At 34.1% G+C, this 27,722-nt stretch overlaps 1 protein-coding gene across 3 annotated transcripts; it reads left to right on the forward strand.

Annotated features, from left to right (window-relative positions):
* Positions 1–1,989: 1,989 nt before the first annotated feature.
* LOC119645089 (vacuolar protein sorting-associated protein 13D) lies at positions 1,990–27,442 on the forward strand. Of its 3 annotated transcripts, XM_038044983.1 has the most exons (20): positions 2,000–2,148; positions 2,582–3,372; positions 3,699–4,805; positions 4,874–5,790; positions 6,608–6,744; positions 7,403–7,528; positions 7,757–8,378; positions 8,455–8,556; positions 9,511–9,898; positions 10,858–11,677; positions 12,117–12,366; positions 13,591–13,744; positions 14,576–15,545; positions 15,606–18,019; positions 18,197–18,409; positions 19,430–20,305; positions 20,936–21,250; positions 24,871–25,368; positions 25,693–26,802; positions 27,235–27,442. In XM_038044983.1, the coding sequence occupies exons 1-20, from the start codon at positions 2,052–2,054 to the stop codon at positions 27,289–27,291; spliced, it is 11,964 nt and encodes a 3,987-aa protein (XP_037900911.1). In that variant the 5' UTR covers positions 2,000–2,051; the 3' UTR covers positions 27,292–27,442. The 3 variants fall into 3 exon arrangements, with proteins under 3 accessions (XP_037900912.1, XP_037900911.1, XP_037900910.1); XM_038044982.1 differs by having other exon boundaries at positions 14,576–18,019; XM_038044984.1 differs by lacking the exons at positions 24,871–25,368; positions 25,693–26,802; positions 27,235–27,442 and having other exon boundaries at positions 1,990–2,148; positions 14,576–18,019; positions 20,915–20,998.
* Positions 27,443–27,722: the final 280 nt, after the last annotated feature.

Consider the following 27,722-nt stretch of genomic DNA (forward strand, 5'->3'; position numbering starts at 1 on the left):
CGCACAATTCAACTATGAAAAGTCTTTATATACAAAACTCTATGTTAATTACACTTCCATTAACTCTGCTACATCATATATTATATAATATGAATTATGGTACATATTTCAATAAACTTGTAAAATAGTGTCGCGTCGTTTGTTTATATTCAATATTGGAAATTGTATTTTTCAATTTTTGCTTTCAACAGCAAAGACAGAAAAAGTGTTTTTCGAAAATCGACTCAAAATTGACTTCAAAAAAATCTACGTTATCCACCAAATATTGGACGATAATAGCTTAAGAATTTTTTGTAATTCTTTATTGTAGATCAAGCAAGTTCTATAAAAAGGGTTTTTTTTTGTTCGCAGGGCTGCTGTGTCATCATCTTGTTTTTAAAAAAATTTTGTTAAAATTTTCAAAACCAAAATTCGACAAATTTACCTTACGCAAGTATATTTAAGCAAATTGTGTATTATTTCTTACTCATAAGGTAGCGAGCATTATCTATAAAATTATTCTATGGCAGATTCATCGTACATTTGTTTGTACATGTGCACTTATAGGGAGGCCTTGTATTGCGAGAAAATTCTTTATGTTCGTATCTTTTTACGAGTTCATACGGGAATTGGCAGATCATACGATCTTGTATGTATGTAGACAAATTAAACGCGAAGAAAAAGGTAGAAGAAGATATAAAAACGAATTATTTCAAATTTAAAATCTATTTACCTAATTCTATATATTACATGTTCCATTATATCAACTCTCATCTGCCTGAGTGACCGAAGGCAAAGAATCTCGACTAGTAATTCAATGATTGTGGGTTTGAATCCCAAGTGCGATAGAATTTTTAATGAAGCCAATAACCTTAGATTTCAATGCTTTCACATTTTAGTATTAGAATTTTTTCTTCTTTTTTTTGTGTGAGTCAGCAAATCAACAAGACTAATTAAAATAATGACTAATAATAATAGTGATAAGAATAATAATATTTCAACTCTCTCCTAATTTCCAGGAAATCGAAAAAAGATAATAACAGCGATTAATATTCAATTTTAAATATATTTGTCAAGTTGTATTATTAAACTGGATTATATTAACTGGTAATATTCAAATATTAGAATAATTAATAAAAGTACAAACAGAAGCCATATGTTTGCCACCCATTTCTGGTATAAATATATTTAAATTGGTGTGAGAAAATGCCTATATTTGAGAGCATGGTCTTACCTAGTACTTTCTACTTTTTCCTCTCTTTTTTTCTACTTTTTCTTAATTGCTCAATAAAAGTGATTTTTTTTCTTTTTTTTTTTGGTTTGTTGAGTGGAGAGAGACTAAATCAATAGATTTGTGGCTTATATGTCCAAAATTTATTTTCTTTGATGCATTTTTCCTAGTGAAAACATATGTTTTTGTTTACATTTGCATATATTTGTTTATTTTTTCTTCTAAAACAATATGGTAGCACGGTTTCTGGTTCAAAGCGGAATAATGCGTCATTGTGTTGAAGGCCTAAGAACATTTAATGTATAAATGCTTTAGGGTGTAATAATATTTATATGATATATAATTCTATGGAGATTTATAATTATTTGGGTCATATATTTAACATTTAATTCTAAAAATGTTTACTTCGGTAAACCTATTTCTAATGCCTGAGTTGTTGTCTAATTCTTTTAATTCAGGACTCCTCTTATGTACATAATATCTATGAATATTTGTTGTGCGAATTGCATAGTGCTAAAAATTATATGTTGCTCTTGTCTATTAAGCAAGAACTATGTATTAAACTCCAAAGATTGATTTTTCAAATTCATTTTGTTTTTATTCTTCTATCAAAATTTAATCTAATCTATTCAAAATATTTCCGATAATTAGTTATTCAAAAAAACCTGAAGTAAATGAGTACAATAAAAATAAACATCTGGCATCGCCGATATTGATTTAAAAACACTTACTCATACATATGATTACACACATATGTTACATACTATTATCAGATGAATTATGAAATTCAATGGAAATAATAAATAGCGGAGAACAGTTTTAAAACATCCAAGTCGTAATTATGTTAAATGAACTCATAACATGGGTCCTAAATACCTATCTCGGGAAATATTTAGAGGATTTTAATCCTGCTCAATTATCAATAGCTCTTGTATCAGGTTTGTAACGAAAATACATGGAGAATGTGCCAATTTCAGTTGTTAAACGTACATGTCTACATATTAACTTCACTGTAGTGCAATTTCGTAGTGATGTATTTATGTATTAGATGTGTTTTTGAAAAAAAAAAAAAAGAAAGAAGAATATACTTGTTTTATGTTGCAAAAATTCCTAAATATGCCAGCGTTTGATGATATATATATATATATATATATATATATACTGTATATATATATATATATATGTATACAGGATACTGTATTTTGGATACTTTGGCTAAAAAAAGATAGCAGTGGTTACGATACTGCATAACAAAAAGGCCGGCTTATCTTCTTTCATTAGTAGATGGATTTGTTCATTCAGTTGGAACTCACCTTTCTAAATAAGTTTTTGTAATAGAATGTATTAATTTAATGTAATATTATTTTACAGGCGAAGTCGAATTGGAAAATGTTCCTATTAGAAAAGACGCTTTAAAATCATTTGGAATTCCTGTTCAGGCCTTGTCCGGTTGTATAGGCAAAATTAAATTGCGAATACCTGTCCGGCAATTTCGTTCATCTCCATGGTGTATTACTATTGAGCGAGTGTATGGGGTTTTTGGAGCGAAGGATTTGAATGAATGGGATGATGAAAAAGAGTGTAATGAAGAATATGAATATAAAGTTAGCGTTCTAGATGCAAAGGACGCTAATTGGCGAGTCGAGAACGGCTGCCATATAGAAACGTATTATTCATCGTCATACTCGACCTGGCTTAATTATGGGGCCACACTAGCCACAAATATATTAGAAAATCTGGAACTTAATATTAATGATGTTCATCTGCGATACGAAGACTCGTTGACGATTCCCGGTTATCCTTTTACTGCTGGCATTCGTATTAAATCACTCACCGCACAAAGCTGTGATGGTAGTTGGATACCTGGCGCGAAAATCATTAATAATCAAACTATTTCTTACAAATTGTTAGAGCTTCGAGATTTGCTTGTGTATTGGGATCGCCTACATGACAACAATATGTGCACAAAATTGCTTTCAAAAAATCTTTTAGAGAACATGAATGATTTGTGCAAACCAGAAGATCATTCATTCTTCGTTAGTCCTATTAATGCAGCAGCGAAATTTAAACGCGAATTGTGTAAACATCCAATACGTACCAAAGGTCGTCCACGCATTTCATGTGACGTTTTTGTTCAGCAAGTAAAAATTTCGTTAAGTGCAGTAAGTACTGTGATCTACCAAAAACGTACAAACCACATTTTACATAAACTTAAATATTCCGTAACTAGTGAGCTTAAGTCATTCTATTTGCTGTTTCGGAGAAAATTGAGAAAATTTTTGTAAGAAATGAAAAATGAAATTTGAAAATTATACACTTTGTCTTATAGAAATTTTTGTCGCACTTACATGAATTTCAATGAATTCGAAATTGAAAAGCAATACTATCAATACATAAGGTTACTTTTTCTTTCTACTTTTATTACTTTTGATATTCTATTCAAATTTTCATTTACATTAAATAATGCTTGTATCAATATTGATTTCAGGTGCAGTATACAGAGATGATTGAATCTATTACGGGATTACAGAATTTAAAGCGAGAGCGTGCCTTTAAAATGTTGCGACCCAAATGTCCGGTCAAGGGTAACGTGAAAATATGGTGGAAGTATGCTTTAGAATGCCATGGTTTCAGTTTTCGGAGCTGTACAGAAAAATGGCTAGTGGTTAAAGAAAATCTTCGTTATATTTCAATATACAAACGTCTCTTATTAAATCCGAATGAAAAATTGACAAAGGACGACAAGCAATTTAAAGCAGACATGGAAAAAGCGAAATCTCTAAACGAATTGGAAGCTTTAAGAGACGTTTGTTGCGAGCACATTTCCTGCAAAGGTATATTATTGCGAAATCGAAATGCGAATCAAGGCAGAGGTCTTCTGTTTCATTGGTTCCCTAACTGGTGGGGTTGGTATAGCTCTGGTTCCGACAACGGTAACCAAGCGACTGCCAATGATGAAACTTACAAAAATATTGAAGATGATATTCTAATTGCCTTGAAAGAGACAATTGAAAATGATGCATTTTCAAATCGAGATGCCGTCTTTGGCTATTTTACATTTACTCTATCAGATGGTCAGATTTTACTAGCAGCAAATAATTGCGACAATGAAGGCGCGGTTCTAGATATGGAATTCAAAGCATTAATGTCGTTTATAGAAATAAAACCTAGATTAAGTTCCTATAGAATTGGAATTTCGTTGGGCTCGGTCAGTTTGAATGATAAATTAACACTCCCAACCGAATTTCCTTATTTGATAAGACCACAGACGCAAAGCAATATTATTCCCACGAAATCCGTGCACAACGACCTCAAACAAGTGTTCACAAAGAAGCTGAGTATGCAAACGGAAAATGAACCGTGGTTTCAAATGCAATATGAGAGGAGCCCTTCCGACTACGTGTCTGCCTATCGTTTAGTTATTAAATCGAAAAGTTTAGATGTTGTTTATAACGAGATCACCTGGAAGTGGTTAATATCATTTTTTGCCAAGCCATTCAACGACAGAAGAGTAAAGCAACGGATATATGATTCTGAAAATTCTTCTCGATTAAAATTTTTTAAAAATTTTAAAAACATGTTTATGACCCAAAAGGTAAAAGAGAGAAAGAAAAAACTTCTTGACTATCTGTGAAGTAAAAATAATATGTTTTTTATTCTTAGGACTATCAAAAGAAGTGGTCTTTTGAAATAGATATATTTGCTCCCCGCATAATATTTGTCGAAAACTTTAGAGAGAAAAACACATCAGTGGTATTAGTGGATTTCGGTCGCTTCCAACTCATTAAAAACGATAGACCCAGGAAACGTGACGAGACAATTGAGAAAGCCGGTAATGAGAGCGAGGAAGAAATGTTTATGACACCATGTTCGACCCCACCGGGATCTCAAATAAGTCGTTCGGGTTCACCAACTTGCGTCAACGATTCATCGGTCTTTTCGAAATTCGTCATTAACAATGATACTAACTTGGAAAGTGCTTTGTATAATGACATTTATGATAAATATTTAATAAATCTCACGGACTTACAAGTGATTGTTTGCAAAAATCGTGAATGTGGTTTTGCCTGCTCGAAGACGTCGTCTAATGTGCATTTGTTGGACAAATTTAATATATCGCTTCAGTTGGAAAGGAGAAAAATTGTGACGTCAGATCCGGAATATCCGTCTTTAACGTTGTTCGGAAATCTTCCAAAAATTGTTGCCCACGTCAACGAGCAGAAAATAACCGAATGTTTAAAAATTATCTGTCCAATTAATTTTGATGTTTTTCAATTGTCTAAAAATGCAATTGATGAGCGAACGCAGTGGAAAGATGTTACTCCTGATCCCGAAGACATCCAAGAACCGGAAATCAATACAACAATTTTTCAATTTGTCATTGGGCAAATGATTTTAGAAATGCAATCTCATTTAAAAAGTATAGCTGAACTTCAAGTGATAGGTGTTAAAATGTCTATATCCCGAAAGGCAGAGGAGCTGAATTTTAATATGTCCGTGCACGGTCTTTTACTTGTCGACGCTATTCAGTCATTTGGTTCCGACTTTGAGCTCTTGGTCGCCAGTCATCGCCATGTTGAGTAAGTTCGATAGCACAACTATAAGTTAGAAATCTAAGCGTGAATTTTATATTCGCTAAGTGGCAAGTTTTATTACATATATTGTGTGAGTGTTACCGATTCAAGTATTTGTTTCTTCTAAGAGGTTGAGCAAGTATATAATTGATGTACATACTTTATCGGACTTATGTCGCATATAACTGGTGCTAAAGACAATTGACAATCCGATTGACGATTGAATGTCAATTATATGTAAAAGCTTAAGTTAAGATATGATTCATTCATATTGTAATATAAAAAGTCGGTTATAATTTATTTTGTAATTCAAAAAAAACTTTGATGATGATCTACTTTACTTTATTAAGCAAAAACGACTTATGTTTTAATTCTTTAAATAGGAAAATAAAGAATGTCTGTCCTTATACCGAATGCATGCAGTTACACATGTGTGTTATGTTATGTGTGTTTCAAGTGATAATTTCTTCACTTAACTCGCAGCTGCAGAATTCCATCTTATATTAGAAGCTTATTAATCTATTGGCGAAAACTTACTGTCATCGACTTTTTCAAGATCCTTTCGAGTACTGTTTGCATTGCCCGATCCTCATAAAAGCACTAATTACACTTTTGCTGCAAATTTAAATCAAAAATCAATTTAATTGCTTATAGAATTTCTGCACAATTCTGTCACAATTAAATCGTCTTCGGGTTTTCCTTAAGTATTTATTATTGAGCTCGACTTCCGAGTTTTGTTTAATATAATCGATTGATAGATAAAAAATGCTGTTTTTGTTTTGTTTTTTTGTTTTTTTTTTTTTTTTTTTTGATTATATTCTAGAATAGACAGTATATCTGGAAGCATTAAGCAAAGTGAACCATGCTCTCCTATTTCACCAGGCTCTCCAGACCCTAATGTAAATCAATATCCTACAAACGTGAATGCTATTGATCGAGCTATTACATGTTTACAGTCAGGTTTGTATATTTGCATTATTTCTATTTACATTCTATGCACTCATAGTATTATACTCGCTATTAAACTTTGATATAGATTGGGTAACGGAGATGCCATAATGTATGTAGAAATCTGTTTAGCGTATCAGTTTGAATTAAGCGAAATGGGATTTTGCAAATTCTCAAAAAGGCAAAGATAGATAAATATCCAGCATGTGTACCTCCTTTTACAGATTGAGATAAAGCAACTAGTATTTTAAATGTGGAATTTTTGTTCGAAATGGCTATTGTTGTAGTATTAGAAGGAGACGAAGGTTATATTATATGACAAGTGGTATAAATACATGTAGTTTCAACAAATTCTGTCTTAGTCAACGCAGGAAATGTGTAAGTGTTAGTAAGTGTTACTTTTGGGTTATATAAAATATCTATATATCTCTGAAAAGTTTTTGCTTCCGATTGCGAATCGACGTTGGAAAACGATTTGAAAATTTCAAAATTTTATTACATTACTGCTATTAAATGATAGTATTTTACTAGGTATGTCCTAAAAAGAGCGTAGTTTGCTCTTTCTTTTCTCCTAAAATAAATCGATGTCATTAAAATTTCAATTTATAACTACTTGTCATCTATTAAATAATTTAATTAATATTCACTTTAATATCAAATTGCACCTTAGTGAAAGGGAGGGAGCATGGTATTGGCGATGCTCTAATAATTGTCGACGTAAACTTTATACCATCTACACCCGATGGGGAGCCTCTGCAAATTGTGAATATAACGTTTAACAATTTGGATGTTATCGGTAAGTAACTAAATTTAAATAAAAATAAATAAGAGACATTCTTCCGTTCGTTGTTTGTGTTAAGCTAAAAGTTCAACTAAGAGCCAATAGCTTATTATAGGATAAAATTTTTAATTTTTTATTTTTTTTTATTTTTATATTGCACTTAAGAGTTTCTCTTGTTTCTTAAAGCCATAAATTTTTGAATTGAAGGTAAAATGCATTTTTCGCTTAAATATTTATTTGCAGCGAATCAAGAAACGATCATGGAATTATTTGGCTTTGGAAAACGCATTTTGGATAGTCGACAATTGTTACAAAAAAATCCCATAAACAAATATAATAGCTTAAATGGTGCTGAGGTCCCTGAATCCGAATCTTATGAACAATTAAGAACGGAAATTAGCTTTGACTTTCATCGTCTTAATGTATTAGTATTACGCAGTACAAAATCTGAAGCAATGTGTGTTGGTCGCAAAGTTGGAACGCTTACGATGAGCGAAGCAAAAATCCATGCAACACTGGGAAAACAGACATACGTGACAGGCGAATTGGGTGGCATACAAATAATTGATATAACTCCAGAAGGTTTAAACCATCAAAGGATATTTTCCGTTGGAAAGGATCCGTTAACAGATAATCCGAACGCATGTGAAAATGACGTTTTATATTCACTTACAACTGAACTATACGGTATGGGTCCACATGAAATTGATTGTCAGTGTCCGAACGCATTGCATTTTAAAATCAATCGCTGTGATAATGCCTCAGTTGAAGTAACAATTCGAATGGCATCTGTTTGGTATACACACTGTCCTAGATTCATCGAAGAGATTTATTTTTGCGTAAAGGAATTTAAACAATATTTTAAGTATGTACAACAAATCGAAATTCATTTCAATTCATTAACATTGATCGTAAATTGGAACTGATTTTATTTTCAAAAGGAATTTTCTAAAATCCCTTCGCAACAAAGCAACACATATGGCTAAGGGTCTTGTGCAGCATATAAGCTCCAATAATTTAAAGAAGGTCAAAGGAGATGTCTCGTAAGTATAATATGTGAATGCATGATACGATGACAATGTTCGTATTGAGTGGTAAATTACGGCTTTGGTTCCATGTGAATTAATTTACACTTTGGATTAAAATGAGATCCGCCGCTCACACATACTTACGAAAGCTATGTATAGAGGTGACGGGCTACTTTATATGGTGTTTAGCTGTGTTTAGCTTAAACCTTGATAGCTACAAGTCACCGAAGTAATAACAAACCAAAGGACGAAGCATATGTAAGAGGAATCCTTCTATAACAACTATGCACCGAGAGATTTCCTACGAAGATAAAAAGAAAAACACCGAAAATAATCTAACGAAGGGCACTTAGCCGATTGTACGCACTATGATCTTTTATCTAACAATAATTTATTCTGACTTATACTTATACTCTTTTTTTTTGTTCTGTATGTGATAACTTATTTGTTTAGGGGTAATCTGAATTAAAATAGTGCATAGTAGGTGTGTTTGATAACTTCTTTCAATTATCATGCTTATTAGTGTTAGTATATTTGTATCTAATCATAAGTAAGTTGATAGTGTTATTTCGTTTGTCCGGTTCGCGCTATGTACTCGGGATGCTCTTAACTTTTATGATAACATGTTTTCAAACATAAGATATTCGTGTATTGTAACGTATCGTAGCTGTATGTATTTTCCCTTTATTTTACAATCAAGCATTGAATATATGCACTATTCACACACATACATAGATATTAAAATATATATGATACAATATGTACACATATATAAAATATATTCTCTGATTATTCAGAGTTTGTAATCTTATATGCTACACTATAAATTGAATTGTGAATGCAATGTATATCTGTAAAAAGATATTGTTAAATTGAAAAGAAATTATCAATGCATAATCATGCATGCATCTAATTAATGATAGTTAATTTCTTGATTTGATCACAACGTATTTCTATTTATATTTTAAGACTCGACGTGGTTTTAAGCAGTCCAGTATTAGTTTTACCGAAGTCTTGTGAAAGTGCCGATGTTTTAGTAGCCAATTTGGGTAAAATTACTATTTGTAATCAACGCGAGTATATAGAATCACCAACTGTAGCATGCCGAAATACTAAAATTGATTCGTGGACTAAGGATACATATTTCATAGATGTGCGAAATATTAATTTGTTCTCATTAAACACGGCTAAACGAAAGGAACTAAAGATAAATATCTTACCGAAGGCAAACGAATATTATTCGTGTAAAAATGATGCCGTCGCTATTTTGTACGATACCGCCTTAATTTTTCAATGTATATATGAATCAAAAACAGTTAAAGTTGATACAAAATGGACTTATGAGTATAAATTCTTGGTAAGTATTACGTATGATTCCATCTTTCGATTGCAATACGCATATGCATATTTAAGAGTGCAAGGACATCATATACAAAAAAAAATAATTTTTTTTAATTCTTTTCAATTGCATAGGGAATGTAAAAATCAATATATGTCACGAGATGCAAACTATTTCAAAAATGTCATGATTTGAGAATCCATCGATATTTTTTATAGGGTACTTAACTGGCAAATCCTGACAGTTAGATTCAATTCAACAACGCCAGCTTAGTAAATATCATTATCGAGTTGCTTAGTGATTTTTGCATAGACGAGCAGATATCGGCCGGAATAGGCTAATTGGATTAACTTTGGTCACTTTTTCATCGCTTTTTTGCTCTCTCTCTCTCTCTCTATCTCTCTCTCTGTTAATTTTGAGAAAAAGCACCTATGTACCGGTAATTGGTTTTCGAAACAGATTCGATCAAACACAATAAACAATACCAGTAAAGCATTTCTTTCATATTAAAAAATGGATAGGATTTACAGGACTTGCAGAAAATGAAAGACAGCAGCTGATAAAGCAAAATGTGCCATTTTCGCATATTTGCGTGATGCCATTATCATTGTGTGGCATTAGATGTTTGGTAATATTTGGAAATTAAATTTTGTATTGATTGTTCTTAAGAAGAAGCCGTTAAGTGTTTCCCCTTAGCTTTCATTCTTGCTCTTTCAATGTCTCGCTTGATGTTGGTGATAAAAATGAACAATAGGCTCGGCAGGTACCATAATGTACGTACGTTCGTTCCTGAGCAATCGGAATTTTTAAATTATATAATCAATAGCATCGGAAATTTGTAAACAAAAATGAAAATGTGTTACTTACTAAATTGCTTGCAATCATGCTGCGGAATTGAGCTGATCATTGAAAATTCTTTACAGTTCCACATACAGGCACATGTAATAAATGTATAATAATTTTGTTCTTTTTTCCAGATTGAAGGCAGTGTTACGCAAAATCTTCATATATCATTATCACGATCGCAATATGAACAACTTTGCGATGCACTCAGTTATGGTACAAAAGTGGTATTACATAAAGAGAATATAAATTACAATAATAAGGAGGCAAAGTCAAGTGACGAAGAACCTAAAAGAGATAGTTCGAACAAGACGTCAGTCTTGCAGAAAATGAGCGTACAATTTTCAGTTCCAATATTAAAGTTAGATTTGAAAAATGAACACAATGTTCCACTTATTCTTATAACTTTTCAAGAGTTCAGTTTTGAGAATAATGATACAAGCACTCAAAGGGAATTAAATGTGTTCCTTCGTTCGATACTAATGGAGGATTTAAAATGTTCATCAGACTCCAAATTCAGAAATATGGTGGACTCTTCAAATGAAATTGGATCTGAAGCTAAACACTTTATCAACAACAAGTTGTCGTTCTCATGTCCAAATATAGCGAGACATGAAAATGTACGGGTTGATTTAAATGCATCAATGCCATCAAATCTCAATAAAAAATCAAACAAATATCTGAAATCCCGAGACGAAATTGTGAAGGCATTGAAAGAAATTGATGAATTCCAAATAAAATCAAAGAAGACAACAGATAATCTGGTAATATATAAAGCATTAGTAATAAAAGCAACACAGCCTGAGACCGCTGATTGGATTAGCAGTTCTATTGATTTCAGTTGTTTAAATTTAATTATATCAATCGAGAAATGGTTCATGATTTTCGATTTCTTTGGATTAATAACTAATGAAACGAAAAGCGACGGTTATCCGAAGCAGCAAAAGAGTAAGAGTAAGTACTGCAATATATTTGTTGAAAGCAATTAAACAATTAAAATGTTAAGTTAGTTAGTCGTATTTGCATGCAATTAGGACGCGTTAAACTTTTGCCAAAAAATTCCAAGGCATTTTGATATTTGACCTGATTTGAGCTGAATTGCAACCGCATGTGCGCTTAATTTAATAAACATTATGTGTTTCATTTGTCTTTGATTTAAGCTTGTCCGTCCGCCTGTCTGACGTCCACTTTTTCGTACTATTTTGATAAGGAAATTAATTTTGCTAAATTTGACCACATTAGCTCACATGTTGAAGTCCCTCTCACCGTTATACGAACTCACATGAATATACCCTTATCTGCCCGACTATAATGTTTTCATTTGTTTTTTTCTTTCTTTTTCTTTCATTTTTTTTTTTTTTTTTTTTTTTTTTTTTTTTTTTTGGATTTCTAGACACAGGAATGTCGGCACGCGAGTTGCTGGTCACAGTTAACTGTTTAAATTTAATATTAGTACGAAGCGAAAGAGAGTTAGCTAAGGCTAATGTATCGAATGCGTTTCTTAAGATTAAAAATGATAATGGCGCTCAATCAGTGGATGGTCGTTTGGGATCTATTTCGATATATGATTTAACACCTTACGGACATTTATATCCAGAGAAATTTTCAACAGCAGGATCAGAAGCATTAAGTTTCTCTTATAAGTAAGTAAAAGTCCTTTTGTCCCATTCATATTGAACGACCCATCCGAAAAAGTAAAAATGCCTAGATTTGAATTATGATTTATTGCAAGGTCAATCCTTTAGATTTAGTTTATAGTTACTATAGCATAGTAAAAAGGTTATTTGTCTTTCGACATTTAACATAGGTATGTACTTTTGCAATTTTAGGGTAACAAGAAATTTCATTCAAATTTTTTAGAAATGAAATGACGGCGCTGCGTATATTGCAAAACCAAAAGCATTCTATGTTCTTTGCTTGATCTCCCTAGTCGTGTCGCTACAGATCATAATTTTGCAAGTAAAACAATTAAATTAAATACTTTTAAAAGCCGATGCCAAAATGCCTTTGATACAAGATCGATTCGAATTTTTACACCACAATCTTTCCGGCCTACAGTGCAGCAAGCGGTGTTTACATTGGCTACAGTCATCGGCTGTGATAGACGGATCTTTCGTTACGTCCATAATTTCATCAAAAGCTTATTTTTGATTATTCTGCTACGTACGGCTCGGCTCGTATTGATATATTTTAAAAATTTACTTTTTCGAGTATTGTCGGGTAATGTTTGTAATATGAAATTTTCTAGCAGACTGCTAACAATCAAGTCTTTCTGTGCTATAACAATTAAGTATTTTTAACAGCATATTACTTTTTCAAGATATCTGCATATATATCCTAAAAAATATCGTTAACGTTACCGTTATTTTTTTCTACAGAAATATCAGCATCGATATCCTCGTCACTTGTTTAGTAATTTGCCTCCCAATATTAAAAGGCTAGAAGCCCTTCTTCGTTCTTCACTTGTAGGTTGTCTATTATTCTTTCTGTCTCGTGAACGGAATTACATCTTTGGCTTATAAATTCTGCTCAGATGTTCTGACATATATTGATATTTGCAATAAAAATAACCTCGAAGAGGAACTCATTCCAGCTTGTTTAATCATTATTTGTATATTATGTGCAGGTATGAGTTCCAAGATATGTGTTACTATATCAATGAAATTCAATTGCGAAATGTAGGCATTGGTTGCTCTATGCAAAAGTATGTTTTGTGAGCTAACAAAAGAAAAAATAAATAAAACTGCGTTGTATTCATCCCCGTTTCTTGCTGTTGAAAGGAATGCCTCCTGCTGACGTGGAGGCCGTGTAAAGAAACCATTTTCTTTTATAATAAATCTTTTTTTCTCTTCCCGGTTTTCTTACAGAACGAGTGATATGCAAGCTAATGCGAAAAAAGTGCGATCATTGGAAAAGAATGCGCAGCTATTGATTCACATGTCATCTGTAAAATATGTGCACACTAAAAGATTCATTATGGAATTCATTTTGTTCGTTAAAGAACTGTTGCAGCTACAATCGGTAAATAAGTTTGGTTTTTTTTGTTTTGTTTTATTCAACCTCAAAATAAATACACCCAATAAATCCTTGCCAGAAAATTTGCAGTTTTAACGCTTTGAGAAAATATTACTTTTTATTCATCGTTAATCGAAGCATACCTTATGGCGGATCATATTTATTGTATTCTTAAAAGTGACTTTATATGGCTGTAGTATCCTGTTCTCGATATACTAAAAATTAATTGCTATATACGGAAACTTTTCTTTTGAAATAATTTTCAAGAAATCTTCAAGAAGAGGAGAAACACTTTAATAATATGAGTTTCAATATAATTTTCCATTTATAATATGTGTTTTACTTTCTCTATATAAAATTTTCTTGACATTTCGGAGTTCTTATAAAATCTGGATTGAATTATTATACCCTACATTGTGATACAAGGTTATATTAAGTATATGTCGATATACCAAGAATGAGCTACGATTAACTCATCTTTTATTATATCAACCGATGCAGAATCAATTTCTGAACCGATCTAAGATGATTACTTGTTTATCTGCCCTTATTCTTGTGTTTAAACCTGCCGGTCGCAATATTTAAGATATATTGATGAAATGCGGTAGATCGATGAACGCTTTTGAAAATAGTTCGGATGGGATTATTGTTTCGACAACTTGCCATACAACGCCTTATTTTGAAATGTTCTTATGTGAATACCTCTATTAGGTAAAGTGGTTTAGGGCATTTAACGATAAACTGTGGCCGATTATAATATTTTTACTTGTTTTATTCAAAATATTCTTAACTTTTTTTTATTTTTATATGCAATAAGATTAACTTGATCTATTTCAGCCAGTCTTGAGGCGAATAAAAAGTCACGATGCGAATGATAAAATTACAAATACATTGCGAATGGGTTTAGAAATTCATGTGGAATCACCGATTATGTTACTTCCGGTTTCCTATCATAGCAGTCATCTATTAATAGTGGATCTAGGAAAGTTTACACTGATTAATAGTTTTTATTTCGCCAAGGATTTGCCTCCTCTGGTGGAAAAGTTGAATGATGGCGATCAATGTAATGAAATCGTTGATCTGATGAATATTGATTTAGTTAACATAAACTTATTAACTGGCGAATGGCAATCTTGTAATCGGAAGTATCAATTACCGGTCTCTGGATCGGATAGCGCGATTCATTTAGGTAATTGCGGTGTAATAAATCTCGGGAACACAATATTTAAGGAGAAGTGCCATTTGAAACTTCAAGTTTTTCGCAACACGGAATGTGACATCACGCACAATATTCCGGATATTAGCGTCAAAGGTACATTATCGGAGCTAAATGGTTTGCTTGAATTAAAACAATATAAACTTATCAGAGGTTTTCTGAACTATAATCTGGGTGAGACAATTGATGATGTGTATTATAATTATCATGTAAATCTAAGTGAATCTATCGAACGACTTAATTCGTTGACAAAGGTTAATGCTCCACCAAATCCAACATCAATATGGAATACTATGTCTATTAGCTTTTTATTGGAAAATGTTATCATATTTTTAGCGGAGCCAACAGATACAAACAATAGAAATGGCAATGCTCCGCTAGCTTGTATTAAATTTATTAAATCGACACTTTATATTGATTCATTTAGCGATAGTTCACAAGATATCGATTTGATATCGAGCGAAATATTAATTACCGATGTGCGCGATTGTGCGACAAACACTTCAAAGAACGTTTTCAAAAATATTTTAACACCATCGGTTGAAGGAGCGATGAAAGACACTGTCCAAGTTGAAGTGCACAGTCGAAAACGTAACGGAACCTCAAAATATACAATTATGTTAAATAATATGAGAATTATGGCGATTTTAGATTATTTGGAAAAATTAAAAAATTTCCTGAAAGAGGAACCGTATATGAGTTCGGTAACCGAACCAGTTTGGAAGAATCGATTATCCATAAAGCAGCACATGTTTTCTAAAGCACAATCTGAGGAAAATACCAAGTACGAATTTGTATTGAATATAACAAATTCGGAAATTGTGTTTGTAGAGAATATTGAAGTAATTGATACGAACGCAATAACGTTGAAAAGCACAACGGTATTATCGTACAAGCCCAACAATAATATTGTGCCGATTTCAATTGATATTAATCATTTAGAAGTCTTCTCGTGTATACTTGGTTGCGAAAATGAAAGCTCTCTTTCCATCATCGATCCATTCACATTGAATATGGAGCTGCGAAATAATTGTTTCCAAATTTCTATACAAAATCAATTATTCATTAGGGTATCGTACAATGACGTTATGCTGTTTACTAGAATGATGCGATCTATTCCGAAACAAACTGTAGCTCATAGCATACTACAAGCCAATTGCAATGACTTTGAGAAAATTGCGCCCCTTGTCGCAATGGGATTTAAGCAGAGTGAATGCTGGGCAGCAATGGAAATGTGCAACTATAATTTAAATGAGGCAGCTCTGTGGCTGTCGCAGCAGAAACAAAATAAATCAGTAAATAAGGCTCACAAAATAAATAGCGCGACATTGAATGCGAATTGCATATCTGTTTGTATAATCGACGATTGTTTGGATGCGGATGTGCCATTGCTAGAGTTCTCATTGTCACGTTTAATGATCACTCAGAAAATGCATATTGTAGACGATTCCAATTTAACGAAATTTTTTGATGGTGAACTCGAGAGTGTAATTGCCAGTGATTATTATAATCGTCGTCTTAGCGGTTGGGAACCAATTATCGAGCCATGGGAATGCACCAGTACTTGGCATTACTCAAATTCGAACACTATCCCTTTAAAAAGACTGAATATGCAAGTAACCAGCAAGCAAATATTAAAATTAAATATAACATCGACCCTTATTGAGCTTTGCGATATTGTGCAGAAAAATTGGATGAAAGACTATTTTGGCAGAGCTACAAATTCGTCAGCGCACTTTAAACGGCGGCATCCGTTCGTGCCGTTCGCTTTGAAAAACTTAACCGGGGAGCCGGTGTTATTTAAAATTTTTTATTCCGAAGCTGGAGGTATAACGCTTACCGAGGTTACACAAAACGATTTAATGTGTAATTGGATATCGGTACAGCACAATGAGGTGATACCATTTGACTTTGGGCCGCAAAGTAAACTCAGACATCTGGACTCGCACAAATTGAATATGCATCAAATACTTGTCCAAATACATGGTTGGACTTTGATTGGTCCGATTTCGATCGATAAAGTTGGTGTATTTTTTCGTTACGCGACTCTCGACACGCAGTACAATAAGAAAACGCGTATTGTGTTTCATATATCTTTGTTTGGATCAGCGCAAAAACTTATAACTGTTCGATCGGCGCTCAGCATTATAAACAACACTAGCAAAAGATTCTTTTTACGTATGCAAGGTCAAACAGAAAAAGAATCCTCAATCTTGAGCATGGAAGCTTTTGAAAAATTAAGTATACCGTTGCGATCCCTGGACTCATTAATATATTTAAAGCCTGACCAGAATGTCTCATCAATCGACGAAATGCATGAGTCTCTTAATCGCGACGACAATTGCTATCAAAAGAATGATGTTTTGCTCCGTAGCACTTCCAATGAAAGTGTTGGCTTTTGTACAAAAGCCATTTCATGGGCTGAATGCACCCAGGACGTCATTCAAGATGTTCACTCATGTTATTCTTTAAGTAAAACGACTTTTCATATATTGACAGAAATCAGAAAAGACAAATTTCCAATTCGGGAAAGTAGCTCCGTGCCTGGTCACACCATAGTTATTATACCGCCTCTCAAATTAAAAAACTTACTTTGCTGTGATTTGCTGTTTAAAATCACCGGACATACTCATGGCAGAATCAATGCGTCCGAAGAAATTGAAATATACACAGTAGATATAAATGAAGCATTTTGTTTGACCATTACTTTGGATAATTATAAACTCTCAGGACAGTTGAAAATACCGATGGGTCATAGCGGCACTGTTGAGCCCAAACTGAAATTAATAGATGTCCTTAATAGAGAGTTATTTTTAAGTGTTTCAATACAAGCCCTGCCAGGCAAGGGTATGGAAATATACATTAGTGCACCTATATGGATCATAAACAAAACCGGTTTGCCACTATTATTCAGACAGGAAGGAACCAATCAGCCAGCGTCTGGACAATTTGAAGAACATGAGCATGCTCGTGAAGTGTCGCCTTTAATGTTTTCATTCTCTGATCAAGAAGGCGCACCGTTACTTGAAATTCGCTTAGGGAAAAGTTATGGAAACAATAATCCGGTAAGTTGGCATTCTATGAAAGGAAATTGTTACAAATTAGTTTAGTTGAAAATATTTTACATGATTTCATTCCCATGGTGATGAAAATGGATTGACAATTAATCATATATTTTTGGAGAAAGCGTCCACTCAAAGCGTTTGCTTTTCTCTTAAATAATTCCTTCTCTGTGTTTTCAGTGGTGCAAAAGTTTTGGTATTCATAAGGATATTACATTTCGCGATTTAAAGGCAGAAAAATCAAAAATAAGCTACGTCATCGGAGTCAATGTTCAAAGAGGAAAGGGATTATACTGTTGCTCAACATTTGTTACATTATCTCCTCGCTTTCAAATGCACAATAGAAGTTCGTATAAATTGGAATTTGCTCAAAAGTTCGATGTCAGGGAAAATGTAAGTGTTTCACAATGTGTATGCTTATTAAAGAAAAAAGAAACAAAACAACTAAAGAAATTGTATTCGGTCGTAACTCAATCGTTTATAACTATCACCGTTATCTTAAAAATGACAAAAAAAGTGAGAGAACTCAATTTTCATGCTCTATAATATGGAGTGGGCGCACCTGTTTTTTTTTTACGTTTTGTCGCATAGGCGTGTAGGCGTTGTAGGCGTAAAAGTAATTTTCAAATTCTTTTGAAAATTTGTAGGCGATATGTTTATTTTCACTAACGAGAAAATGTTTATCACAAATACTACACAGTTGCGCGAACGAATATGTTTAGATTCATTCCAAATTTAAAACTGGCCAAGAATTTATTTACTTTGTGGGGATTTTGGCAATTGTTTCTGCGCCTTATTGAAAAAGATACAGTATAATATTAAATTTTGATACAGTATAATATTGGATAGGCGTGATAAACTTTCTTCATTTTGTATAAGTGCTACGGCATCCTGCATGGGATATGCTTTCAAATTTTTGTACGTTTATCTGATATAGTTTATGAGTAATGAGCGAGAAATTCATTTTTTATTCCTTTCGAAAAACAGATCTGTTCTCATTTTGTGTGGTGTTGTGGGCGTGTCCTTCGACCGATTCAGCTCATTTTCAATATCAATCTGTGTGCAAGAACTTGCCATGTTTTTACCAAATTTGAAGTTGATAGATTAATTTTTGCCTTCAGGCGAATGTTTACAACAGACGACATAATCCTGACGGACAGATGGGCGGACGGACATGCTTAAATCGATTAAAATTGAATGCTGATTCTGCATATATACATTGTGGGGTTTCTGATGCTTCCTTCTGGGTGTTGCGAACGTTCTGAGAAGATGCATGCACATCGCATGGTTCGGTGATGGGTATAAAAACAAAATTTGCCATTAACTAAAATTTCGTTGGTATCTTCAATATTATCATTAATCAAATTTTCAATTATGTTAATGGGTTTTTTTAAATCTCGAATGCATTTTCAGAGGAAAGCTCCTTTAGAACGAATAATTACTGCTCTACCTGGAAGCAGTTTTCCATTTCATTGGCCAGATTGCGAACAAGAATTACTACTTTGTGTACGAGTTGCCGATAATGAGTATTATCATTGGTCGCATGGATTACCAGTGAATGAAACGAAGAGTCTTTATATAAATATTCGAAACGATATCGGTGAGATGATATTTTTACGCTTAGAAGTCATTTTGCATGGTGGGACCTATCTTTTACATTTTACCGATGCTCATACTTTACCGCCACCATTAAGAATCGATAATTATTCAGAAGTTCCAATATATTTCTATCAAAAATATTGTGAACCACATTGGAGAACATCTATTAAACCGCAATCATCGCTCGCCTACGTCTTGGATAATCCATTGGGTTCGCATATATTGCATATAGAAGCGCCCGGTGGAAACTGTGTTGATTATCCCTTAAACAAAAATGTCGCCAAGAGTATAACTTATGCTAATTTTATATACATAGCCTTTAAAGAGACTTTTCGTTGCGTTGTGCCTAACGGTGACGGGGACGATAAGACCTTAGAGTCGCTACAATTAGTGCTTGGCGTGAAGGACAAGCGTGTCATAATAACAAGAAAATGTGCTGGTGATCGTTCTCAACTATGGCTCATGAATTCATATGGGCAATTGGAGCATGAGGGTTCCTCGCCGCCCACAGAATATTCGAAAACTAGTGAAAGCTTTTCTGCCCGTTTAGTTTTGGATTTAGAAAAGCCGCCCAATCCCACAGAGCTTACAAGATTAGTTGTTCGAGCACAAAATAATCAAAGAACAAGTACTCAGACTTGGCGTTTCGAAGACGGAAGATTAATGTGCCATGCAAACATGTGCATTCAGGTAAATATAAAACTCTTGAAGAGAAAACAGCATCATTTTTTAAAATCATTATTTCTTAAGTACTATAGTCATGTGTCTGATTATTTAAACTTCTCAATAGTTATCAATTATGCAAAAAAACGTTGAAAATTGATGCAATGTTGGTAGGCGAGGTATCATCTTTTTTTCGCAAAGACGTATTGAGCAAAATTATAAATCAGAAAATAATTTTTATTTTTGACTTCTGTCGCGTCATATGTGTTTCTGTATAAATTTTGAATCGAAATTTATTCCTTCAAACTTTCTGTACTATGTTTTACCGTGTATCTTTTAAAAGGTTCTCCGCCAGATAGCGACTAGTGCGCCTCGTCATTAAATTATATTCTGACTGTTTTTGTGACACGGTATATAATCTGTCTGTATTAATCATAAAAGAGTCGAAATTAAGACAAGCAGTTTAGGTATCTATTTTTTGCATTTTACTATTATCTTGAAAAAGTCAGGAGTAACATATATATATATATGACTTATTCGACAACCAAAGGTTATATATATATATATATATATATACATATATCGAAGAATCCTTTACATCCCTGAATAAGATTCATATGGACACAACATTTTCAGATTGATTTATTTGATTTTTAGTCATTAAATGGAATTTATGGATTAAAGCCTGGCGCTGAAGCTGTCCTTGGTAGATGCGACAATGGCTCAAGAACACTGAATGCAGATAACATACCCTTTGAACAAAGTATTGAAATTCAGAAGCTGCGACCTGGTTCCGGGCATCTTGAGGTGTATAGTAAGATGGACGGTCCCATAAAGTCCATACAAATGCATGACGTTAAAAGTAATCTGGAAAAAATTGCGTTATCACCAGATCCCTTATGGAATCATACATCAGTGTTTAACAAAGGCGTAATTGATAAAAAGCAGACAATCTTTTTAGATGAGTGCTTGGTAAGTAACCCTTTCAAAATTATTTTAAAACCCCTTCCGATTAGCATATACTTAGTAATTAATTGTTCCAAATATTTCGCGGCTCATAATTTTTGAACAGGAAGCCTTGAATATCTCTTCCTTTTTTTGCAAATCGATTAATTTGTATGAATTGTGCAATTGTAATATTTCGGGCAGTCTGTATCGTAATCTAAAAGATCTATTGTACTCACTCATGCCTCTAGCCCTCAAGCTGCGATGTCTGGCGTTATAAAATCTTCGCCAATTCTGATTCTGCAAGTTCTGCGCTTTCGCACACGATATGATAGGCCTTTTCCAATGCCCCCTCACAAAATCTGCAGAAATCAGTATTCGCGGTGCTTATATTGTCCAGATGAAACATGAGAGAATTATCATCCGTCTGGAAGCAAGTTACTGGATGTATGCCACTCCTCCATAGGTCTATTAACTTGTGTGCGGAAGATTTTATAAATCTTTTTACTCGCCTTATATTCTACTTTCAATGGCGTTCTGATTTTTTCTGCGGCCGTTGCCATGTCAAGCTCTTGATATGATTGTTCGTACGTTACAAAAAATATCGGACCTAACTTAGTCCTTTGTGCTCTCTTATAGGCTAAATAGTCAGTCCTTTCGATGCCCCAATGTGGAGGTACACACCTTAGGTCCACATCAATGCGCGCCCGTAGCTCGTACAGGGCTTGAAGACTCTTCAAGGCAAGCTCATAGGGCCTTTAAACCATGGAATGAATGCAAGCTAGTTCTTTCCTGCATTGCCTTCTTAAGCGGAATAGCTACTTGGAATCCGCGCATGCCCACTCTCTTTTCGCCATTTCCCAGCTTCGAACTATCAGAGTACCATTTTTGCGCTGTTGCTACTAAGTCTACAAATTGGCCGTCCTGTCCACATTTCTTTGGCATGGTCAATCTGGATCGGCAAGGCAGTATCGGACTTGAAGCACTGCGGTCCAGTATTAACAAGTAAGTTAAGGGTTACTTATGTGGGCTCTCATGAATTAGCGTGGTTGTTTTTAAGTAGACTTACTTTTTATATTGTCTTAGCTTTTCTCCATGGTTTTGGGAAGCAAAGTGCTAAGGGTAATAGGTCTGAATGACTTTGGCAGGCGCCGCTCATTTTGGTATGAAGACGACTTCCGGTTTGTTCCGGTAGTGTGGCGTATAGTCTGTCCGAAGGGCTGTTTTTCTAAAGCTTTACTAATTGTAGAAGAAGACTTTTTGTGTCCCATTAGAGTAGACAGGGCTTAATTTCATCTGATATAGGTGCTTTGGACGGTCCGACGGTTGACGGTTCTGTCAGCATTGAGGATATTGTTAGCAAAGCTACGGTGTCATGGAGGTTTCCCATGAATACCTTTGCTCTATCAGGCTTGCATTCCAAACAGTGAAGCGAAATGGGTCTTTACAAAGAGACGGCCGGTTTCTTCCATGTTGTCTGTGTAGCCTCTGTTTAAAGTGTATACTCCGTTGCTGTGGTCGTTGGCTACGACTTCCTGTGTGGAGATACACCGCTTTACGGGTTTCTGCAGAGTTACCAGTGGCCCTCAGCGACACCGTTCTAAGACCATAACTGGTGATCTCAGCTCTACTGCTGAGTTGTAAACATCATATTTTTCCTGATTTCTTTCTGAAGTACTTTCCAGTGCTTGACATTCAAGCCTCTGTTCTGTCCCGTCAGAAAATTTAGTTTGTGTGTCGGCTCTATACTGCCTGATTTTGTGAAGTATTCAACAAGTACATGGGAAGGGGATCTCGTCCTTAGATAGAGCTTTAACGACTCTTCCAAAGTTTTAGCGTTGACACCGCTTTCATTAGCCAATCCGCCGTCTCCCTTCGCTTGCAGGTTAGTATGAGCTAACCCGGTCGAAAACTGTAGCCAGGAGATTGAAGCTTTATATGCGATTTTTTTTCAGGGCGGATTCTGTTCAAAAAAGGGCGACGTATTAACCTCGGTTAGTCATCGCTCCGTGTCGTCTTTGAAAATAGTCTGGGATGATTTCTAGTCGTGCCGATTTTGCTATCTCTTTACGAGATACGGCGGTGCCAGATGTCTGACCCGCAGCGTCGCTTGTAGTGTGGGTCCTCGCATCTTCGGCCGCTGAACGTTTTGCAGAGTTACTGGTATTATAGGACGGCGAATTATCCGTCCTAGCACGTGTGCCACCGACAGCAGGCTGTCGCCACGACGCGGGGTGCGCTAGTCACTTCGACGCGGCCACATGCGTAGTCGAAGCCAATGGGGCTCTTTATCAACGTTTTGAGATGGCGGTGGCCAGCTCCATTTGGCCTGCTCTACCTGTTGTACCTTTCAGCTTTTGCACGTCCGGGCGTTCCTACAGAGAGTCCCTGAGAAGTTGGTTTAGCTTCTTCTACTCTCGGTTTCTCATGTTTTCGACCAAATGACTTCGGTTGGGAAAACATGGTCCTCCTTAGTGGGTATGATGCCGGTGCCTGAACTTTCTTCAGACATTTCAACAACTTTTTCCCTGCAGGTTTGAATCGAATGTCCCTGTGAGGATTGATTGAGATTTCTTTTTTTTTTCTACATGTCTTGAGTTTAAAGCTAACTCTTTGAGCCGAAGTCTTTGTATCTCAAAGGGGTTAAATACTTCCTCAAAGCTAGCCAAGTATCTGAGGTACGCAGTTAGCAGACTTACTCAGGTAGTATCATTCGGCGGTGAGCATGGTGCGACTAATACTCGGGATTACGGGTTTTCTCGGCTTTATCCCTCTAGGTCCATCGTATTCTATAAGAAAGGAACGGGAGCACCGATCAACTTATATTAATCTTGGTGCTACTTTTATAGTATAGCGCACTGTGTAGTTTCGCCGTTATCATTTCATGTTATCTGTTTACATTTTACATATTACATGAAGAATACAAAGTTAGTCATTGTGATAATATATCAAATCGGTCTTTTAAAGATTTTTTTTAAAAGACGTTGGTAGTCATTGCTCGAAAGAATATAGAACCATTTTACTCTTTATTCGCCTTTAATTATATATACACATACTCTATAAACGTAGTCTAGGTAAAATTACAAGAACACTTCTTTAAAGATACTTTTAATGGAAAGAATCTATATCGAAAAATATTCTTATATTTTGATAACCTTGATGGTATTTCAGTGATTTCGGGCATTTCCGTAATTTCAGCAAACAATCAAGATATGGTTATAAAAGAAATGCCAAATGAAATCAAGAAAAAATTGTAATTTCACTGAAATTATAAAATATTGAAATTCATGGGGTTATAACATATGCATAAAAAAGTTTTTATGTGCCCGTGACAAACAATGGAAAAGGAAGCAAGATGTTCGAATAAAAACGTTATACATGGAATAAAGTATGTCATCTGGGTGCAGTGGTAGAGGCAGCCAGAAGCACAACCCGCTTGTTCACTAAACGGTCAATGAATAATAAGCAAAAACTACATGTTTATAGGTCAAAATTAATCACTTAATGAGCTGAATGCAACATAATCGTCAGTGATTTCAAGTGAAATGATTTTATGTGGAAGTATGAAAATGTCTAATTAAATATTGATTCTCGAAAAACATATTCGTTCTATATATTATTTTTATCAACAAAGTTCCTTCTTTCAGGCAAAATTAACACTTGTAAAAGGTTTCGGGATATCTGTTGTAACACATTCACCATGCGAAGAATTAATGTACATCACACTTGAAGACATAATGCTAGACATAATTTTATTGCCTTTTACAAAATCATTGGAATTAAAAGTTGGTGATCTGCAGATAGACAATCAACTATTAGACACACTATGTCCCGTTTTATTGTATACATCGAAATCGAACGCCGATGATTTACCAAAAGAAGCTGTGGTATTAAAAGCAAAATTATTGCCCAGTCCTAATAAAAATGCGGTTATATTTGAATATATATCTTTCGATTTGAAACCTTGCATTGTATGCCTAGAGGAACGTATGATTTTAAAAACTGGTGTTTTTCTTAACTTCGGACGGGTGACTAAACGGAAACATTTACAAGCAGATAGTAACGTTTATCGAACTGATGAGTATCCTTTTTCGAAAAATGCTAAACGATTTTATTTCGAAAACTTGGTCATTGGACCAACCCAGGTAAGTAAAACATTATTTAAAGATATTAAATTAAATATTTATATATATGCAAGTATATATATATTCATTGTATATATGTATATATATTGTATATATATTCAATGTGTAGAAAATGCAGCGCTTTTGTTTTTATAAAACAAAAAGGGCATTTTTTTTTTTTTTGATATTCTCGCATTGATTCAATGCTAAAAGAGTAAAATAAGCTAATAATTACAATTTAGAAATAGTAGTATATTTAATAATTAAGCTGATGAGTAATTTATTCTATCATTTCTTCGTTTGAATAAAAAGTAATTTTAAATCTGAAATTTTATTTGCTTGCAGGTACGACTTACTGTTTTAACAGCGTCCAAATTATCACCCGAGCTTTTCGAAATGAAGAAGTCACTTGGTCTGACGTTAATCAAGTTTGAAGACGCTTTAATAGAATTTGATAAGTTTTCTGACAGGCATCATTTCGAAACATTAGACGTTTATTTTAAGGTGTTAAAGGTCCATTATATAAATCAATTAAAATGGCATGCAGCATCGATATTGGGAAGTGTAGACTTTTTGGGGAATCCTTTAGGATTCGCTAATGACCTTTCAGAGGGCGTATCAGGATTAATATTTGAAGGTTCCGTTAAAAGTTTGGTCAAAAATGTAACCCACGGCATATCAAATTCAACGGCAAAACTAACAGAGACGTTATCAGATAGTTTAGGTAGGGTTGTTTTGGATGATCACGACAATGAGACTCGCCAAAAAATATTGGAGGTTACATATCCAACTACCGGCAGCCATTTGGCAGCGGGTTTAAAGGGTTTTGGCTTTGGCCTACTTGGGGGAGTAACAAGCATCGTTCGTCATACTTACGTTGGTGCCTTGTCAGACGGTTTCCCGGGATTTCTGAGCGGTTTGGGAAAGGGTCTTGTGGGTACGGTAACAAAACCAATTATAGGTGTTCTTGATTTAGCATCAGAAACTGCAAGTGCCGTTAGAGAGACAAGCAGAGGCTCCCATCATTACTTACCCGATCGTAAGCGTTTACCGCGTTGCGTAACAGGTGCATCAGGCGGCTTACTGCCCAGTTACTCATATCGGCAAAGTAAAGGACAACAATACCTTTATATAATTAATCGTAGAAATTTAAATGAAAAACTAATATTTTATGAGCCAAATTTGTGTAACGACCGAGAAGCGAAATTACGACTTCTTTTATCCACGGAATACATTCGCATTTTCTCAAGGTGTGAAGAAGATCCTGCGATAATGTTTGAATGTCATTTGAGCGAGGTACTATCATGTCATCCTTTGACCACAAATGCGACTAGTGCTCACTCAAGCAAAATTACACCGAGTTATTACATCGAAATATCCACGAATTTACCAAAAGTTACGCGACCGCGAGTTCGTTGTCAAAATGAAGAAATTGCTGAAAGGGCTTCAAGATGTGTAAGTAAATACGATATCAATTATATATTAACGTAACTTTTTAAAAGCATTTTTATCATCATCAAATTGATGAAATAAATGGCTTTAAAAAGCCTGATAAATATACAAAAAAAATGTTATAAATCAATTCTTTTGTAAGAATCATTCCTTATTTAATGCAATCTTTAGTCAGGAGTTTTATGACAAAAATCATTTATTTTCCTTTTTTTCATTAATATCGATCATTAGGGATAAAGTTAAATAAATCAATTCAGAATCTCTCAGTTAAATGAGAAAATAGTTATTAGTAATTACAAGTCTATTCGCTTTCAACTGTACATTAACAAGATTCGCTCGAACTATGACAAATAACTTCTTCCCAATAATTTTCAATAACTTTTTTGAGATATTATTCAATAATTCAATCATTTTTATGCGCTAATCTTTTTCCAGATAAACTACGCGAAGGCAGTGTTTGATGAACGGGAGCTGTCATTAACATACTTCTAAATAATTGAATTTAATTTATTGATTGTAACTACATTTAGAACGACTTAAAACTTACCTTTATAAGTAAATATCGTTAAAATAAAGTACAATTATTGTAACTATGTATATATTGTAATCTATGTACCTAATTAAATAAACGATGTTTTATACTAGTTACCGTAATCAAGAGTTTTATATATATATTTTTTTCAATCGCATTTATGTATCACCCTATATAAATTTTTTATTGAACAACTGCAAATATTTTGAAATGATTGATGACTTCAGGTTGTTCAGGTTTCATCTGCTATTAATGTCGATAAATATGTCGATTTGATGATCGTGAATCATGAAAAGCCCGATTAGAAAATAGTTTGTCTTGCATCCGATTTTTGGGTTTGGATTTTTATATTTAATTTTTTTTCTTGCTTCGGGTGTGTGTTTCACGAATT

The sequence above is a fragment of the Glossina fuscipes genome, unplaced genomic scaffold, assembly GCF_014805625.2.
Source record: "Glossina fuscipes isolate IAEA_lab_2018 unplaced genomic scaffold, Yale_Gfus_2 1, whole genome shotgun sequence".
Classification (NCBI taxonomy): Eukaryota; Metazoa; Arthropoda; class Insecta; order Diptera; family Glossinidae; genus Glossina; species Glossina fuscipes.